The following is a 19,577-nucleotide window of genomic DNA, read 5'->3' as shown; positions in this document are numbered from 1 at the left end:
GCTTAACAGCAGAAAAAGAAAACTTTCCCTAAATGGACAAGGGCAATGACTTGGGCTCTTAAATGACTTGAGACAATCAGGTCTCAAAGACAACTAGTTATACTAATCAAATTTCTGCACATATTTTAAGCAAATGTTAAGTGAAATATTTAGAAAAAAATTTTTTTTAATTTTTAAGGAATATGCCTTCCCACGGGAAATGATAATTCGAGTTTTCAGGTGGCCTTAAATAACAGCACAAATGAAGGAGTTATCAACTATATCCACCTGTAGGTAGCACAAACAACCCCACTGGGAAATTTTTCTATTGCAACTTTTGCACCCTTCCTTCTTTTTGAAGCAGATTTTTCCAAGAATAATTTGCATTTCCTTTAAAAATGCTTCCTTCACTCAGTACCTTTAACCATCTTCAATAAAGGGGGACAATATGAAAGTGAAAAATATCCATCATAAAAATCCTCTATTTTCATTTGAATTTTTAAGGGTTTACTTGGTACAGTCATAAAACTTTTGGAACTACATGTAAATTTTTGGGTCTATGTATGTATTTTTCTGATGGAGCTATAATAGCATTATGTTGGGACTTCCCTGGTGGCTCAGAGGGTAAAGAATCTGCCTGCAATGAGGGAGACCCAGGTTTGATCCCTGGGTCAAGATCCCCTGGAGAAGGGAATGGCTACCCACTCCAGTATTCTTGCCTGGAGAATTCCATGGATATAGGAACCTGGCAGGCTACAGCCCACAGGGTTGTAAAGAGTCAGACACCACTGAGAGGCTAAAACACACAAGTAAAAAAGGTTATGAATTCTCATATATGGATGGGTTGTGGAATAAAGAACAAAGAAACCACAAGCAGAATATTTATACATTTATTTATAATGAAATTATGATCTAAATATTTACAACATATAGGAAACCAGAGGATACGTTTATACAAAGCCAGTCTGCAAAGTATTCAAATGTGCAAAAACGACAGTTCAGTATCTCAAACTACTCCTGGTTCAGCAGACTAGCTCCTTCACTTTCACACATCAATATTTGATACAAAAAAGTTCTTTTGGCAAAACCTGTAATGCCAAGAAAAAGGACAAGTTGCAATTTCAGTCACTAAGTCCACCATTTATTCCAAGCAGTCAAATCTCTCTATTTTCAGTTGCAACCAGTTCTCAGAGAGACAGACCACTGGATGTCATTTCTGTGATGAGTTCTGACCAGCTTTGGATCAAGTAATTTTCTCAGACTCAGTTGAAGACAAGGAGCTTAGACGGGCAGTAAAAACAGCAACGGTTATCTGAGACAAGAATGCCTGAAAGGTACCAGCTTTGACTCATCCCAATGGAAAAAAACCTTCAATATCCCAGGATTCAGCTATATCCAACAGTTTTGTATTAGTAATGCATTTGCATTTTCCAAAACAAAGAATCCAAAAAATGAAATAGGGATGAGGACTTTTTAGATTTAAATACTGAAAGGAAAGGATGGTCTTAAAATCATTTCCCCACTAATAAATAGTAAGGCTTTGTTTGGAATCAGTTATTATCAAAATTGACCACAGTAGTAAAATACAAATAAAACTTGCTTTATGTCAGAATAAGGGCTATTCATTTGGAAAAGGCTGGACCAGGTCAAGGGTATATTGGAATGACCCTGTTGAACAAGCACATTTCACCAACTGTTAAAAAGCTTGAGACAAATTTGTGATTCTAAGTAAATTTTAACAGATGCTATGCCACTGCAGAAATAAGGGTATTTTTTTTTTAAAAAAGAATGGAAACCCTTTAAGAAAGGGAACACTCATCACTGACTTTTTTTTCTTTTTCCCCATCACTGACTTCTGTAAAAGTCCAAGATGGTTCCCCGTACAGGCCCCAGAGTCTTATTATTAAATCAAATGCATGCATTATTGCTAGAGTCACCAAGGCTCAAATCTCTGCTCCACTGTTGCCTATGGAGCCATCCAGAATGGCATCTGCTGTTTAGCTCGTGGTTGTGATGAAGGATACTGATATCCCAAACTCCAGCCCTGTGGAAAACTACTTGCATTTTTATGACCTCCGTGTTCCTCCTCTTCGTCAGATGAATCTGCAGCATAAGCCACCAAGCCAAACCCCTTCTCTGTAGTCTTCATTTTCTTGACTGGATAATCTAGAAGAGAGAATAACCCCAACCCCATTCCCCACCAAGAAGAAAAAAAAAAGATAATACCATAAATTCGTTAATTAAAAAAAAAGATGTTAATTGTGGTTAGTTGGACACCATTTTGAGGTCACAGGGTCAATGGTCACCCAAAAACGTTGAAGATCACACGAAAAACAGCACCAGCATCAGCAAATGGGAATCCACCAGAACCATGTAAGAAAACAGAGAAAGAAAAAAGAAACACACACACAAAAAAAAAAAAGAAAAAAAAAAAAAAGGGAAAGTTAGCAAGTCAGTCTCTGGAGTCTAATATTTCACCTTTAAAAAGTTAAAAGAGAAGAAAAGAAAAAAAATGTACTTTCTTCTGTTCATTTTTATGACTATAGGCAAAGGAAAACAATCCCATTTATGGACCTCTCCAAATTTAGAGTTCTGAGATACTAAGAAGCAACATTTTAAAAAAGACACTGGCTGACCATTCCCGACCAGTAAGTAAGAGATACAAGGTGAGAGGCAGCTCAGCTCCCAACACAAAAGTCTTCTAAGGCTGCATCAGGTTACCTCCCGGTATTCAAACAACAAAGGCAACAAAGTTCTGAAATGACCTACCAATCATTACTTTTTCCTAAATGTCACTGACGCTATGTATAAAGTGTAAGTCGACTGACTCTTTTCTAGACACACGTCGGTTGAAAATAAAAGGCTGTGTAACTACATGATGTCCTTATAAACAAACAAACAAAAAAAAGTATTCTCATTAGCCAACAGATTATAGAGGTTGGATTAAACACCTGAATAAGTCAACCTGAATGAATATCAGATTAGAAAGCTAACAGCTTAAGACCAGTCTTAGCCATTTCCTTGCTCCCCCAGCTACACCTTACTCACCATGACTCCCTGTTAAAGTCCCAGACCCATTCCTTTCGTCAGACTCTGTTTTTATTCCAGTCACTGGAAAGGCTGGTGGAGGCATCAACTGCCTGTTAAAAGTTAAAAACAATTTTTCAGACACATTCAACCTTTCCAGTACATAAGAAGTTGAATAACAATACAATCTGCAAATAAAAGTTCATTTTAACCATTAATTTCAACCCTTTCTACCTGACACCACTTTTTTCAAGCAATTATCAAGTTGTAAGATTAGGAAATTTCCTGGCAGTCCAGTGGCTAGGACCCAACGCTTTCACTACCAGTGCCCTGGGTTCAACCCCTGGTCAGGGAACTAAGATCTCACATGCCATGCAGTGTGGCCAAAAACAAAAGTTGTAAGATTATAAGGATATAATAGAATGAGTAAAAAAACAAATTAAAGTTGTAATAGGGAACTATATTTAACATTATGGAATAATCTCAAAGGGAAAAGAATCTGAAAAAAAAAATAGATATGTATGTACAGCAAGTAAATCACTTTGTTGTACACTTAAAACTAATGCAACATTGTAAACAAACTATACTTCAAAATAAAAGAAAAAAAAGAGGTCTTTCCAATGTAAATTGTATTTGTCATGACCTGAAAGTAGTTGTCCCAGCTATTCGTTTGAATATGCCTTTGTATACTTTCAACTACCGTAAAACATGGTATATCCACTAATGGGATTTGCCAATCACAGTACATATTTCTAGGCAGTTTATAAAATGATGCATCAAGAATTAAAGTATGAAAAAAAAGCAAAGTATGATATCCTTATGGAAAAAAAACAGAGTGAATGAATATGAAAGAATGAACTGCTGTGATAAAAACCAGCTCCATCTTGTGAAGGCTAACGTAATATAGGAGAGGAGAATTCAAGCACTGGGTGGCAGGCTGGAATCTCATTCAAGTACCTCCACCCATGATTTCTATGATTCTAAGTAGCAAAAATGGTTTGATTGTGTAATACTTCTTTTACTGTCTATCCTTAGGAAAATGGCTAAGACACAGACAAAAAAAATAAAGGCAGATACCTGAATAATCAAGTACTGAACTATTCAAGGTTGAGTATAAGTGATTCTAAGACTGTGTAAAGGATATCATCATATTTTCCATTACCGCATCCATTACAATGAACAGGAGATTATCTGATCCAAATGATTTCATCTCAGTTTAACATGGGTGCTCGTAGCAACGATCATTATTCACATTAATGTTGCAAAAAGAAAAATGACATCTGAACATATCCATATAATTCTGTTCCAACTAACTTACCTGTCCCTCTCTCGCTCTTTGCCTGAGGAACTTGCCGGCTTCGATCCTGCACCTTCAATCTCATTCTGACTGGAGAAGCCTGTACCTAAATTAGTCATATGAATGGGTCCATGCTATGAGCAGAAAAATACAGTGGCATTAGCAAATCTACAACTGCCGTATTGACTTTAGCTCCTTAATGTAACTGTCAAGTGCCTCATCTTTCTGATAAACTGCAGTAAGCTGTACTACACAGCTCTCTGGGATTTGGAGTTAACTATACTCAAAGCACAGACTATCACTTTTCTCTGTAGGACTTGGCCAGAGACTTTGTGCTTCATTATGCTATGTCTTTATGTTTTCAATTATCTATGACTTAACTGGTTTGTATAAATCTAGTTATAAACTACAAAAATGCTTCAAAGAATGTCTGGTTCAAAGAATGCTTCAGAGGATTCTGGCAGAAGTACTTCTCCGGATAAAACAAGACTGTACCAAAATTATGTATTTTAATAATCTAAAAAGACTCATCAGTGAATGAGTTTATAATCACATCCATGCACAGAATCACTGCATTTCTGGCTACTGTTTTTTCAGGGGTGTAGGAATTAGAGAATTACACCACCCTCTTGTTTAGCAGGGAGAAAAAGAACAGTGCCAAGGTTTTAAATACAAACCATATATTGGTAGAGTAACAGTTCTTCCCTACTCATTTCACTACAAGCTGTAAGAGGCTTTCAAGAGTCTGCTGTATAAAGAGGAAGTGCAGAATTTTACAGAACTTCCAGATGCTAGTCATAGGAGACTTCTCTCTAGGTGGAGAGCTCTGTATTCTCTTATCTCCCTGACCCAAAAACAAAACCCACCCAAAGGGAATCACTCTTGGTTTAACTTAATCCCTAAGGATAACTATCTTATTTAAATGGATTCCAGAATGCAGAAATCCTAGTATTGGGAGGACAGTTGACACAGATGTGACCTTATCTTTCTTTAAAGGGAGAATACAGTAAGATAAGATGAGATAAGTAAGATAGGATATTTTATTTAACCTGGTATCCAAGAAGTCCAGATTCTCGTTCATCTGGTAGCTCCTCTGTGAATCGCCTCTTCTGTGCCTGGGGTTGACTTGGGAGTGGGGGCTGGGGCTGGGGTGGGGGCTGGGGGCCGGCAGGCAAGGCAGTTTTGACAGGAGCAGCAGGAATAAAAGGCCCACTCATCGGACTCTGGGACCAAAACAAACCAAGGAGGAAAAAGTGTGAGAATGCCCAACCAACAAATAACTAAAGGATGTTTACAACATACTTTAGTGATCAATATGATGCATGTACATCCTTCATCTTCTGGTCCTGAGTTTCCGTCAAGTATAATTTGGTAACAGTATCACCTAGTCTTCCTACCTTCACGGCAGCTAACATGAAATTGAAAGTTTTGAACTCTCAGGAAAAACCTGCTGCACATTTTTGCCATCAGGAGCAAACATGATCATGAACAAACAATAGACACTCCAGTCACTTACTTAGTTCAGAAGTTCAAGCAAGAACATTCTCTTATTTAAAGCCCTTTAATCAATGTAATTAGCTCTTTCTGGATCATAAATGCTGCTAAGGCTTGTGTGGCAAATACAACTTCATCTATCATTTCCATGGATAAACTATGTCAAGAACAAGTATAATAGTTTTAAGAGGTTGTTCCGAAAAGGAAAAGATAGATATATTAGAGAAAACAAGCACTTCTAAAAGGAAAACTTTCATTAATAACAGCTAATATTTATTGACTGCTTACTTAATCCTTGCAACTCTGGATTATAATGATCATGCCATTTTATATATAAAGAAAACTAGAGCCTGGATAGATTAAGTTCTCTGCCAAGATGACACAGCTCAAAAATGGGGAAGCATCATGGACCCTGCCAGTCTATCTCTAAACCCATACTCTTAACCATTCTGCTATATTGCTTCCCAATTACAAGAGAATGCGGCTCAAAGCTGCAGAACTATAGCTCTGCCTAAATATAAGGTAATATAATTATGACTAAGGCACCACAAACAGAATTGAGTTCATAAGCCCATTTTTGGTTTCACACTGTACAACCGCTTTCAGTGCTCACAGCCCACAGGTAGGGACTGGGCAATGGTTCGAGGCTGTTTTCTCTGGCATGGGTACACTATGAGAGGCCCACAGAGGAGGACCTACCATAAATCCATTACCATGCTTTCATTAGTCTTTCCCCTGCCTCTAAGAAGAAGGGTACATAATCTAAACGAGCTGGCTACTTATTCTTTTCCTAAAATTCTACTTTCCTAGCTTGAGAAATATATACCAGCATTTATAATCCTTTCATTAAGGAAGCTCACATACCTCTTGGCCCAGAACACCTGTATATGATATATTTCTTCTAAGATTAGCAAATCAGTTCCTATCATTTAGACGAGTGTGGTATGCCAGCCCTAATCCGTGAGAACTTTAACACTGCAAAGCCCAGGACAGGTAAACTATGATTCTTGCCTGCTATCTGTTTTTGTAAATCAAGTTATTGGAACATGGTCATGCTCATCCATTTCCTAGTGTAGAAACGGCTTTTCCACTACAGCAAGAGTACAGTAGTTATGGCAGAAACTGTATGGCCCACAAAGCCTAAAATATTTACCTTCCAGCCCTTCGTGAAAAGCTCGACAACTTGTGCTCTGAAGTATTTGGCGGCAAAAGTCATAAAACTGTAAACTTTAGGATAAATATACACATGTACACACTATTCCAAAGTACTCAGGTAGTTCGATGGTGGGAACACAGGAAGAAACACCTCGAATTCCAGTTGCTTCTGAATAATACCAGCACCTTTCCACCCCCTCCCCGTCCCAACTTTTCCTAATTCAACGGTCTCGTATTTCATATCCTGGCAACCTACCTGTCCAGTGCTAGCTGGAGGCTGCACTTGTGTTATCGGGTATTGTGTTGGCACAGGTGGAACTCCAGTGGGTAATGCTGGCAAGACTCCAGGTGCCAAAGAAACAGCTGGTGGCACTATACTTGGTACTCCGTAAGGAGGTTGAACTGGCTGCTGAGGAGGGGGAACAACAGGGTAACCAGACTGATAGCCATTGGATGGATAATATGGTGGCTGAGGAGGGACACTACTTATAGCAGAGGGTTGTGTATAGCCTGAGGGGGAAGAAAAAAAGTGTTTAATCAGCTGCAGCAGAATGAGACATTTTAGCTGAATATTAAACTTAATCTCTAGGGAAGAAAACTACTGAGGCACAAATGGCTTTCCAAATTACCCTAAGTTAAAGTGAATATTATTAGTGCCCTGGCACAGTTCCTTTAACTTCGAGTATCTTACTTTATTCATTAATATCACTACCAAAATATTTCCTTTTACCACTTCAAGACATACACACCTGGTAAAGGTACAGCAGTATTGATCTGGTTCACAAATCTAGAGTATTCAGCGTGAACCTGGAAAGTGAAGGGGAACAGATCAATATGGAACAGTCTCAACTCACTTAGTATATACAAGGATATATAATTCCAGGATCAAAGCCAATTAGAAGCCAAAACATTTCCATCAATGTTTCAGTCAAATTTATTAGACTCGTTTAATCTAAATTTGGGGGCCTCCCAAGGAGTTCAGTGGTAAAGAATTCGCCTGCCAATGCAGAAGACACGGGTTAGATTCCCTGGTTCAGAGATTCCCTGCAGGGGGAATGGCAACCTATTCCAGTATTCTTGCTGGGAGAATCCCACGGACAGGAGTCTGGTGGGCTGCAGTCCACGGGATCACCAAGGGTCAAACACAACTGAGCGCACACACACTCTTAATTTTAATAAGGCACACCACTAAATTACTAACCCAGGTTTGGGGAACAAGAGACATGGACATCAGGAGCACCCTAAGTGAAGTGAAAGTCGCTCAGTTATGTCTGACTCTTTGCGACCCCATGGACTACGGGAATTCTCCAGGCCAGGATACCGGAGTGGGTAGCCTTTCCCTTCTCCAGGGGATCTTCCCCAACCCAGGGATCGAACCGGGGTATCACACATTAGGGAAGCAATTTGAGTGGAGCATCCTAACCACCCCCCACTTGACCCAATTCTAGGGTAGAAAATCATTCACAGAACCACAGAAATTAATCAGTTAAGATATTTTTAAGTTTTCTGTTTAACTGTAGAGAAATCATTCATTCTTTTATTTACTGGGTAATTTGCTCTTACGGAGCTCATTGTTTAATGAAGGTTTATTACCTCTTCCATCCAGTTCTTCATTATAAGGATCTTACTAAGTCCAACTTTGTTGCTACTTAGTAAGTACAACAAAGAAAAAGATGAGGAACTGGTCAAGGAAGTTATATGAGACAAGGGCTGGTAAGTCAGGTTACCTTGCAAAAGCAAAGGAAATAACAGCTTCATCCTGAGATGCCTGATACCAAATTCCTTAAATTACCAAATAACACAAGATTGAACATATTCAACCCCTAGAACCTGATTTCCTTTAGGTGCTATAAAAAACCTATGGTTTAACTTCTGGTTATTTGATTATAGAATAAACAGAATGGACAGCCAAAGAAGCCCAAAGGATACCGCAAAGGATGACTGGCTTCCAACTGTGATAACTCAACCCACCTCATCTAGAGCTAATATTAAATTTGGAATTCAGATCATAAACAACCTGACCAGGATTAATAGTGGTATTTAAGTAACTGACAACACTGAGACTGTATGATACTATATAGTGGAAATGTCATACTGAAACAGCTCCTGAAGAAGAAATGCAAGTCAACAGTGACCCTGGCTAGGGGAGTCTGACTTCCGTACAGAGAGTATAAGTTGCTGGAATGGTGCAGTAGTTTGAAGTGTTGTTCCAACCCCCTACCAAATTTATGTCTGCCAAGAACACTAGAATATGACCTCGTTTGGCAACAAGAAGGTCTTTACAGATGGAGATCATTAAGTTGCAGTCAGGCTGGATTAGAGTGGACTGTAAAATCAAATCTCCTCCTTCTTATGAGAGGAGGTAAGAGAGACACAGGAAAGGCCAGGTGAAGATGGAGGCAGAGTTAAGCTGACACAAGGCAAAGAATGCCAAGGACTACAGGTTAATTGTTAACAAGCTAGTTGAGAGGAATGGAATGGATTCTCCCTCGGAGCCTTCAGAAGGAACCTAGCTTGGCCACACCTTGATTTTGGACTTCTGGCTTCCTGAACTATGAGAGAATAAAGGTCTGTTGTTTTGTCATCTGGTTTGTGGGAATTTGATATGGGAGGCCTAGGAAACGCATACAGGTAGAAAAATAGCTAAGACACAGTCCAAGACGGCAGTAGATCTTCTAAATGAGTTTCAGACAGATAAATATAACTTACTGTTTGCAAGAGATTCTCACAGAGCTTCTTGGCAGCAGCTAGGCCTTCTGGTTTGGGATGACTGTAGAGACGTAAGAACCAATAAATTTGAAAGAAAGAAAAAGAAAAGATACAGAATTCTGCTTTGTATGCTGTTTTCTAAATGCAGTATAGTCAATGTAGCACAAATCTAAGTTTCTGAATATCACAAAACAGAAACACAAAAATAGTCCTTAAGCCCTTCAAGATATAACTAATATCATTACCACAAATGTTATGGTCTCCTTCTTTGAGTAACGGTATTTCTTGATATAAACAAAGCCTATTTAAAGATCACTAATTTTTAAATGTATTGTCGTAGGTTTAAATGAAAGTTATTTCAGGCTTACTGCAGCTCATTTTATGATCACAGACTCTTATAAAACCCAAAGATGTAAATACTAAAAAAATCCAATCACACCTCTACTTCAGTTTTTATTAACTAATTACAAAGCGATTACTGCTATTATTTACTTAAGTTCCTAATGCTACTACTTATTAAGCTCATATTCTCTTGCTCCTCTTGAGTCATTTCTGCCTGTACTGATCAGCTGACAAGCATCCAAATGTCCTTGGCTCTATCTATCCGTACCTGATGTAAATGTACATAGGTTCAAAAGCTTCTCGGCCAGATGCTGGCTCAATGCAGCCTGAGCCTTTCCCTCGTAGGAAGACTTTGGCACCTGTTTCAATCTGAATGTGCTGCAAATAGGTGCAGCCTGGACCTTCCACTTTCTCCTTGACATTAAAAGTGGGCACAGCATGTTCAAGACCCACGAATAATTTATCTTGAACATAATGCATCTGCAGAAGAACAGAATATCTCTAATTAAAACAGAATACATAAATAAATCCTAAAAATGAAAATTATTAGGCAAAATACTTTAATCCTCCAGATACTTTCAATCACTTCCAGAATAAAGACCCCCCTGTAATTCCTACCATGAACCTAAAAAATAAACCCTATCAAGTTGCTTAAACACAAACTACATATTCCATGTACATACCTACAACATTAACATCTTACTCTGTTCAGTGAAAATCTATTTAAGAAGTGAAAACCCAAGATTCAATACTGAGTAAGTAAATCCACTTACTGTATAAGAAACAGCAAAGACAGTCTCCTGTAAAGCTGGAGTAGAATGTTGGGTAGTACAGTCAACCCTGTGATATTCTATAACACACGGAGGGCTGCTCTCTCCAACCCTTTTTTTCTAGGAGGATTGTATCAGCAGAGTCTTGCTTCATCAGACTCAGCCTTCTTAGTCCTCCAGTTAAGTTTACTAATTTAAACCAAACCACTGACTTCAAAATGCACAGTACGTGTCCTCTTCGCTCCAACAGTCCCTTTGCTATGTCAACCACAAACTGGCACTTGCCATGCATGCTTGCCATCTCCCTCTGCAAGGATTAAATCATGTGCTGTTGCCACTGCTGAACTTCAATACCTTCTGAAAGGCGTTCAGGGTGGAAAATAGAAATGAGGCACTCTTGCACTCCCAGAAAACTGGCAGGACAGGTTTTCAAATAGCTAGCTATTCTCAAGAGCTGATTCTATGAGTCTAATTTTTATATCTCCTTGTACCTAGAAAAGCACTAAAATCCTTCATGGTGATGACTATTTCTTGTGACTAGAAGAAGCTTTATCAGACCAGAAGAACTTTCTAAAAAATAAACATGCTTAATTACATGTACTCTCACTTTACCAAAATCACATATATACTGCCCTTTCTCTCTATCTCTCTGGAACAGTCTCTGAGAATTATTTGAGGCACTATCTCCCGGGCTACCGTTGTCATACTGGCCCAAATAAAACTTAATTCTCAACTCTCATGTTATGCTTTTTTTTTTTAAGTTGACATCTAGAATGTATCAGTATAAAGAGATGTGTGTTCAGATGTTCACTACCTCTCAGTAACCTAGATGGTCCATTAATAGGATTATCAATGGGGGTAACTTTTAGGTTGGAGTTTCAGGGTTTTATTTTTTTTCTTCATACTCCCTATAGTATTTGGCATATATCATTTTTACAGCAATGATAACACTGTTAATGACCTCTCCATAAAACATACCCCTGACTGGAAGGGAGGCTTCTGGCTAACAGCTGGAGACAGCTGTGCAATGGGTGCTGGCTGGTGATAGACAGTGACTGTTGCACCATTAAAAGTTGGACTTGTCCCTGTGGCAGCTTTGACTACTCCATTGGTAATGATTTCTTTGATTCGGTTTACAGCTCCTAGGGAAAAACACAGACAGTAAGGTACTACACTAAAGAAATGAACGAACAGATACACAATAATGATAAACACAGGCCAATCCTCAGTTACTTGTGTTTTTAATCCATTTTATAGATTACCCAAATATATTCATGAGTAGTTCTTTATCATAAAGAAGAGTTAAAACAGCCACCAGGAACAAACAGTTTGCCAACTTATTACATATAACACTTTGCTCTTCACAAAAAGCAGTATGCGAGTCAAAACAATTACTTACTGTCCACTAATTCCCGTGTCTGGCCCTGAACATGAAGATACAATGGACGATCCCTATAAAGAGAAATATTAAAATGATGACAGCGAGCTGGTCACAACCAAAGGGGTCAAATGGGTCACCAAACCTAATCTGTTATCACTCAAATGTTTCTAAATAAGTAAAGGAGACCATATACATGAAAATGGCTGTTGCTAGTTAAATTTCTAAGAACACGGTTTTATAGCTGGCGAATGAATACTTGCTGGCTGCTTAAAGTAAATGGGGCCACACAGGGATCAAATATGCTCTTCTAGGCTCATGAACATTAATCTCTAGTCTTCTGGATAACCCAGTGTTTGAGAACAGCATTTCTTTCTGCTGGCTGTCTAGTAAGTTATGGACAAATGGGCTCTTGGCTATCCAACCTAATGTGCCAAGGGTGGTGGCATATATATACACATGCATATTTCTTTAAAGGTTCACACCCAACTGAGAAGACTCGTTAAGACTCTCAACATAACATGGGGCTTCCTTGGTGGTTCAGTGGTTAAGAATATGCGTGCCAGAACAGAGGACATCCCTGGTCTGGGACGATTCCACACACTGCAGAACAACGAAGCTGGTGGGCAGCAACTACTGAAGCCCACGCAGGCAGAGCCCATGTTCTGCAACATGAGAAGCCACCACAATGAGAAGCCCATGCTCCACAACAAAGAGTAGCTCCTCCTTGCTGCAACTAGATTAAAGTCCAACGAAGACCCAATACAGCCAAAAACAAACACATTCTTAACAAAACAAAACCATAAACTCACTTAAATTGTGATGATAATAAAGAAAGTGATCAAAAACCATACTAATAAAAAGCTGTAGGCAAAACATAACTGTTTAAAGAAAAAAATGTTTAAAATAGCAAGCAGCACATATGCAAGGTTAAAATACAGTCTTAGCCTGGGGTAAAGAGCAAATTTTGCCTCCTAATTATATTTAGTTTAAGCCAATATGAAAAATGTTGCACTGCCTGAATACCTGCCCTCAAAAACTGGATAATGGAAATAATGAAACTAAACTAAGATGAAACCTTTATATGGACAACTTACAACCTATCATCATCACAGTGGCAATAAGGAATCTGATAAAAGGATTTTTCTAAAAGGGAGATTATGACAAAGTAGGAACCCACTTGTTGGGGGAAATATTTCCACAGAAAAAAATTTAGACATACAGTAAATATTAACAACTACTGTCTTCTTTCACAGTTTAGTCTAATTTACTTCCTCCAGTAAAAGCACTAATTGTCAAGTAAAAAACCAAACAGCAAAAGAAACAGCTGCCAATACTTCTTACATCTGTTTTGAGATGTCTCAAATTCTGTTATAAAGTGAGTGAGCGCACATGTGCGTGTGTATAGCTACTAACCAAACATGTACACATATTCCCTACAAATGACAAATATGAAGCTAATGTGAGTCCTATGTCCAACTCTTCCCCAAAGTATAGGATATGCATACATACCCTGGTCCTACTTTGGCCTTCTCCTCAGTTGTCATGAACCTCCCTCGAGTTGACACTGCAGCCCCACTAAGTCGGCTGATCTAAAAAGCAAACAATGTATTAGATGATTTGGCAATTCACTGAGGTCAATGACAGGCAGCAGGATATAGATTTTCCCCATTCATTCACTCCATCAATATGTAGGAGTGAGTTCTCTCCTATTATCTTGAAATTTTAACTCAAACTAACTCAAGGAATCCACCCCTATCTGTTTATCTTCACAAGGAAGTTCTTCCACAGTCAAACCCAATCCTGACTTTGCAGACCCAAAACCACTAATAAAAATCTGACACTACACCCACCCACCACCTTCCCCACAGAGGCCCCACATCTCCATACCTCATCTTGGGTCTGTCCTCGGGTCAGCAAGTTCCGACACGTGAGAGGCACATCGTTGATCTCTACTTCAGCCACAACCAGGTCATCCTTGCTTTTATTGCTAGTTAGGCCTTTGCCAGGGGCCTGAAGCTGTAACAGAAGAAATTACATTAAAAAGTTCATATGACGAAGTAATCTCCTTGCTATTCAATTTAAAATTATACTTTCCCAAGTGCCACTAACTCCTTACCAATCCCCTCCCCCGAGCAAACACACCTGGAAATATTCCCTGGTCATTCATCATCAACAAAATAAAAAGCAAACAAAACCTCCATAAAATGACACCAAGTACAGTCAATTTACTTGAAGGCCACCATTAGATATCTTTGTAACCTTGGCTCTGTGTGCATTTTTATGACCATATGATTACAGAAACGCTATGGACTAAAAGCTGCAATCTCCAAAATGAAAATTAAAGGCCAAGTTATGATGCTTTACTGCTCAATTAGATAGCTACAGGTGTAGTAAAATATAGGGTAGAGTCAAGTTCATGCCCAACCTGAGTCCAACTACTCATACATCTCATCTGTGTAACAGAAAGCTGCCTATGCGCCAACACTAGAGTCACAATGTGACCTACACAACACAAAAAAATTCTATTCCTACAGAAACCTCAGAAATCCTTAAATTGTATCCAGTTCACATCCCATTACTCACTTAAGGAAGAACAAAGAGAATGAATGAAAAGACAAGTAAGATTCTGAAACCTGACTGTTTCCTCTCAATTTAAACTATGGGCAAATCCACGACACTGTAAAATCAACTATAATATAAAGTAAAACGGAAAAAAATGCTGTACAGCAGAAATTAGCATAACTTTGTAAATCAACTATAATTTTAAAAAGTTAATAAAACTTAAAAAAATTTTAAATAAACTACAGGGAATTCCCTGGTGGTCTAGTGGTTAGGATGCCAAGCTTTCACTGCTGAGGGCCTGAGTTTAATCCCAGATTGGAGAATTAAGATCCCACAAGCTATGTGACATGGCCCCCTAAAATAATAAAAAATAAACTACAGGCAACTCCAGATAGCTGAATTTGAGTGTTACCTCAAAAGTTTTAACCTCAAGATAGCCTCCCCCAATCCTTAGTTGCCATGGACAGCACGAGGAAGGTAAAATACAGATTATTTATTTGCACATCAGGTATTTTAAAAATGCGGAAGCAAACTAACTCAACAATATCCCTCTTCCTTTACTGACTTTCAAAATGCATTCACACACCTGTCTCACTGAATCCTTATGCCTTTAAAGGTGCGGATCAGTGTTGTCCAACAGAACTTTGTTTTCCACTTGCCAGTCCGATATGGGTGTCACCATCCACACGTCGACTGAGCACTTGAAATGTGGCTAACATAACCAAGGAACTAAATCTTAACATTTACAACCAGTAACTGGGGCTTCTAGGTTTCATACGTAGGTATTCTGATTCTAAATCCAGTATTCGTGCACCATGCTGCCTTCTGCTGGGTTCAATCATCATTTTAGAGATTACTTTTTTAGAAGAAAAAATGAGTCCAAATGAGTAACATCAATATTAATAATTTTAACATTCAAGCATCCATCTCCATCAATGTGCTTTTAGTATTTTCTTCTAGATTTTACAAATAAACAATTGACTCACACTATCTTTTCAAACCAAAAAATACAATGAATAACAAACTTCCAATTCGCTAAAAGTTTTCGCCAAATCCACAGAACTCAAGCATTAAAACATCCACACAGCTTCTGGCCTACTGATAGATATTATCTATTGACAAACTGGAAGGCTGAAGAATTGCATTTTCTTTCTCCCCCTAGCCCACCCAGCTTTATTGAAGTACAACTGACAAAACTGTAAACACTTAAGGTGTACAATTTTACATTTTGATATAAATATATACACATACAGTATGAAATGATTACCACAAACACTAATTAACATATCCATCACTTCACATGTGTTACATTTTCAAGTAGAACTCTTCATATGTATCAAGGAAAGCAATTTTAATTAAACCAAAATAATTGTTTTTCACATGAAAACTACAATTGAATGGGTTGTCTTGGAACAAACTGAATTCTCCAACTCCACACAAAAGCTAAATACCCAGAGTCTGAGGGACACTGAAGTGAGACATCTGCGCCTGCCATTCACAGATTTAAGACAAGTTAACTTTCCATTCATGAACCTAATTTTCCTTATCTATAAAGTGGTGACAATAATCCACCCCATACTTGTCGCAAGGTTGCTTTTTCCCCAAACGCAAAGCTTGCATTCTAGCAATATAAACAGAACTATACCCCTTATTCTATAGGAAAATTCTTGCATTCTCCATCAAGATAAAGGCTTCAAAGTTCAGACCCATTTCAGTTGTAAGCTTCTAATTATAACAAAGATTTTATAAAACGACCAAATAATTTCCTAATTTGTATGAAAACAGCAAAACAACTCACATATCAATCATCTTAGTTCATGTTTAACTGCACTTCAGTTAGGCGGTCATTAGTTATCTGAATCTACAGCTTTTTAACTCGACAGGACAATTTAAACCACGCGATTTATCTGAAATTCTCTTCTGACTTCAGGGAAAACGTACATGTTATCAAAAAACATATTACACCACTGCCTTAGATAATTATGACTTCCCTGGTGGCTTAGACAGTAAAGGATCTGCCTACAATGCGGGAGATCCGGGTTCAATCCCTGGGTCGGGAAGATCTCCTGGAGAAGGGAATGGCAACCCACTCCAGTATTCTTGTTATATACATAGAACTTAAGCGGAACTAAGTGAACTAAGTTCAATCAAACTGCCTCCTAAAAACAAATCACAAGATATCATCAAATAGGTTTCAAATATAAGTATCTTTAATTACTGTATCTCTGTTTTCTCTTTCATTCATCCAAATTATTGGGAGATTACAAGATTACAAAATAACCCCCATTAATATTGCAATTAGCAGAGTCGCCTCAACTTCCAATACCTTCTCAGCAGCATTCTGAGTTGGTTTCAGCTTTCCTTTGGCCATGAGCATGGCATTGATCTTGGCCGCCACAGCGGCTGCAGCGTCCAAGGCTCCAGAGGGTGCAGCTGTGGAGCCCCCCGGGCTTCCCCCACTACTGGTAACCTCCCCACCTGGGGTCGCCGGTGGCAAAAACAGAAGGGGGGCTGGAGCTGGTTGGTCCCATTTGCTGCGGCGCCTACGGAAGTAAAAGAAAAAACATTAGGCCCCATCAAAGCTTTCAGTTATATTTTTCTCCCCTTACGACACCTTAACACGCTATTTTCCCGCTATCATGTTCCCTTTACAATTCCGACTCTCCTATCAGAAATGGAATTACCGTCTCTCCTTAGAACTACTGCAACATTTCCCCAAATACTTCTTCCAACCTCGTTCCAGAATCTACTCCCTTTCTCCTCCGTCATCCCTATTAAGATTCCACTCTGTCCCATACGTCCTCGTCTCCGCCTCCCCCTTAGTTCGGCCTTCCCGAAGTCCCTGCTTTTCTCCTCCTGATCCCCGCCGGCCTTCTCAAGGGACTCCAGGCCTGCTCACCACCCTTCGCCCCAAAAGTCCGGCCCTCCAATGTGTCCACTTCCCACCTCAGGGCCCTTCCACCCATACGCTGCTTCCCATGACCCCTCTGCCTCTCCTGCTCCCCACGCTCCCTGAGATGCCCTCTCCCGCGAAGCTTTACCCGCCGGCTCCAGGATGTGTCGCGCTCCCCGCGGACATGGCGACCGGGTCTGATCAACCACCCGCCAACTACTCTACTACCACCTTCCCGTCACTTCCGCCCCCAACGCCCTTACGCAGAGCCTCTTCCGGTCGTGAGGCAAAGCGGTTCCGGTGTAAACGTCTATTCCTATTGGACTCTGATTTCAAGGCATCTGGAGTTGTGGGAGCCTCTAGGGTGTGACCTTCCTGCTTGCGCCTTGCCCTTGAAAAAGATGGCTGTTAAACCTCATCTTCAGGAAGAATTGGGGCAAGGAGAATTCATCTTTGCTGTGGGCAAGTTGGTAGCCTAGAAGACAATACGCATGAGTCAGGGAATTAAACAGATTTTACCCCCAATTCACTTATATTACTGTGGAGTCCCAGCCTGTGGCTTGGAAGAGTGCTTTCCCAGACTTTTTCGAACTTCACGTTTCAGTTACATGTTTAGGAAAATGGAAACGATTCCTCCTCTCAAAGGTTATTCGAAAAAAAATTTTTTTTCATTTCTGTGTGCCTAGCCCCATTTGAAGAGCGAGGCATATAAAGACAAACCAGCCGCGGGTCCTCCCTTTCTATTGGTTGTAATGTGGCGGGGTAGGCACGCTGGCAATTACATAAAATAGGAATGTGTGATAAGCAAAGATGAAGAAGATAGAATACTCAACTTGGTGGAGCTTACACGCAGGTATTTGAAAGAAACGGAATTTAAACGTCCGGGTGAGGGTTGGAGGAGTGATCCAGCGTTTGTTATGAAACACCGTGTTCTGGATCTGCCTACTTAACGGTTGAACTGGCCGAGTGCCGGGCGGGATCCGGAAAACCCTTGGATACCGGCTGAGTTGATTCTGAAAGCCAGAGATTACCAGCATGTAGGGTATCTTGGAGCAGCAAGGAGTCTCTAGATTGAGTAAATGCAGTAGAATGGTATTTTTCAAATACGTTTTCATTGAGGTAGGATTGACATTTAGTCGCGAAGTCGTGTCCAACCCTTTGTGACCCCATGGACTATAACCCACCAGGCTCCCATGGGATTTCCCAGGCAAGAATACTGGAATGAGTTGTCATTTCCTTCTCCAGGGGATCTTCCCCACCGAGGAATAGAACCCATCTGTCCTACGTTGGCAGGTGGGTTCTTTATCACTGAGCCACCAGGGAAGCCATCTCATAGGATTAATAGAATACAAATTCATTTGAAAGTCAAATAGTTTTTCCCTCAGCATTTTATGAATAAATGTCCTTTCCATACAAATGCCACCATTATTATGTATGAAATTAAATGTGTCCTATTTCTGCACTTTTCTATTGCATGAATCAATTTTTTCCTTTATGTCAGTATAACAATTTTATGCCTACATTAATATCTGTTAGGGCAAGCCCATATTCCTACATTCCTTTGCTTATATTGACAGGTGTGTTTTTACAAATGAATTTCAGATTTAAAAACGTTGTTTTCTCTTTGTGTTGTCTCCCCAGAACACAGTGTTGATGGGATTATGACTGAAATTACATTGTGTTTATTTTTTCCTTTTTTTTAAAAAAAAATTGAGCTATAATTTACATACTGTAAAAATTTACTCTTTTTGAAAGGGTATCTTACAGGTACAATTCATTGCTTTTTAGTATATTCACAAAGTTCTGCAAGTATCACCATTATCTAATTTCAGATCATTTTCATCACCTACAGAGGAACTCTGCTTCCATAAGCAGTCACCCAATTTTCCCTTCCGGCCAGCTACTGGGAACCACTAATCTACTTCCTGTCTCTGTGGATTTGCCTATTCTGGCACTTTATATAAATGG

The 19,577-nt window shown here is 39.4% G+C and overlaps 1 protein-coding gene and 2 non-coding genes across 4 annotated transcripts; all 3 read right to left on the bottom strand.

Moving 5' to 3' along the window:
- Positions 1 to 917: 917 nt before the first annotated feature.
- KHDC4 (KH domain containing 4, pre-mRNA splicing factor) lies at positions 918 to 17,857 on the bottom strand. 2 transcript variants are annotated; one of them, XM_052637091.1, is made up of 14 exons: positions 17,758 to 17,857; positions 17,043 to 17,259; positions 14,042 to 14,170; positions 13,664 to 13,743; positions 12,173 to 12,225; positions 11,752 to 11,915; positions 10,272 to 10,483; positions 9,662 to 9,722; positions 7,702 to 7,759; positions 7,209 to 7,462; positions 5,353 to 5,526; positions 4,325 to 4,437; positions 3,028 to 3,119; positions 918 to 2,145 (listed from the first exon to the last, which is right to left on the bottom strand). In XM_052637091.1, the coding sequence occupies exons 1-14, from the start codon at positions 17,793 to 17,795 to the stop codon at positions 1,946 to 1,948; spliced, it is 1,845 nt and encodes a 614-aa protein (XP_052493051.1). In that variant the 5' UTR covers positions 17,796 to 17,857; the 3' UTR covers positions 918 to 1,945. The 2 variants fall into 2 exon arrangements, 1 of the variants encoding a protein (XP_052493051.1); XR_008199126.1 differs by having other exon boundaries at positions 2,103 to 2,145; positions 4,325 to 4,409.
- Positions 6,384 to 6,515, bottom strand: LOC128045877 (small nucleolar RNA SNORA42/SNORA80 family). Its single transcript, XR_008199207.1, has one exon. It is a non-coding gene; the product is annotated as a small nucleolar RNA SNORA42/SNORA80 family (small nucleolar RNA).
- LOC128045882 (small Cajal body-specific RNA 4) lies at positions 10,820 to 10,954 on the bottom strand. The gene has a single exon (XR_008199212.1). It is a non-coding gene; the product is annotated as a small Cajal body-specific RNA 4 (non-coding RNA).
- Positions 17,858 to 19,577: the final 1,720 nt, after the last annotated feature.

This window comes from Budorcas taxicolor, chromosome 3, assembly GCF_023091745.1.
Source record: "Budorcas taxicolor isolate Tak-1 chromosome 3, Takin1.1, whole genome shotgun sequence".
Lineage (NCBI taxonomy): Eukaryota > Metazoa > Chordata > Mammalia > Artiodactyla > Bovidae > Budorcas > Budorcas taxicolor.
The sequence above is the reverse complement of the archived record's forward strand: the minus strand, read 5'-3'. Positions and strand labels throughout refer to the sequence as shown.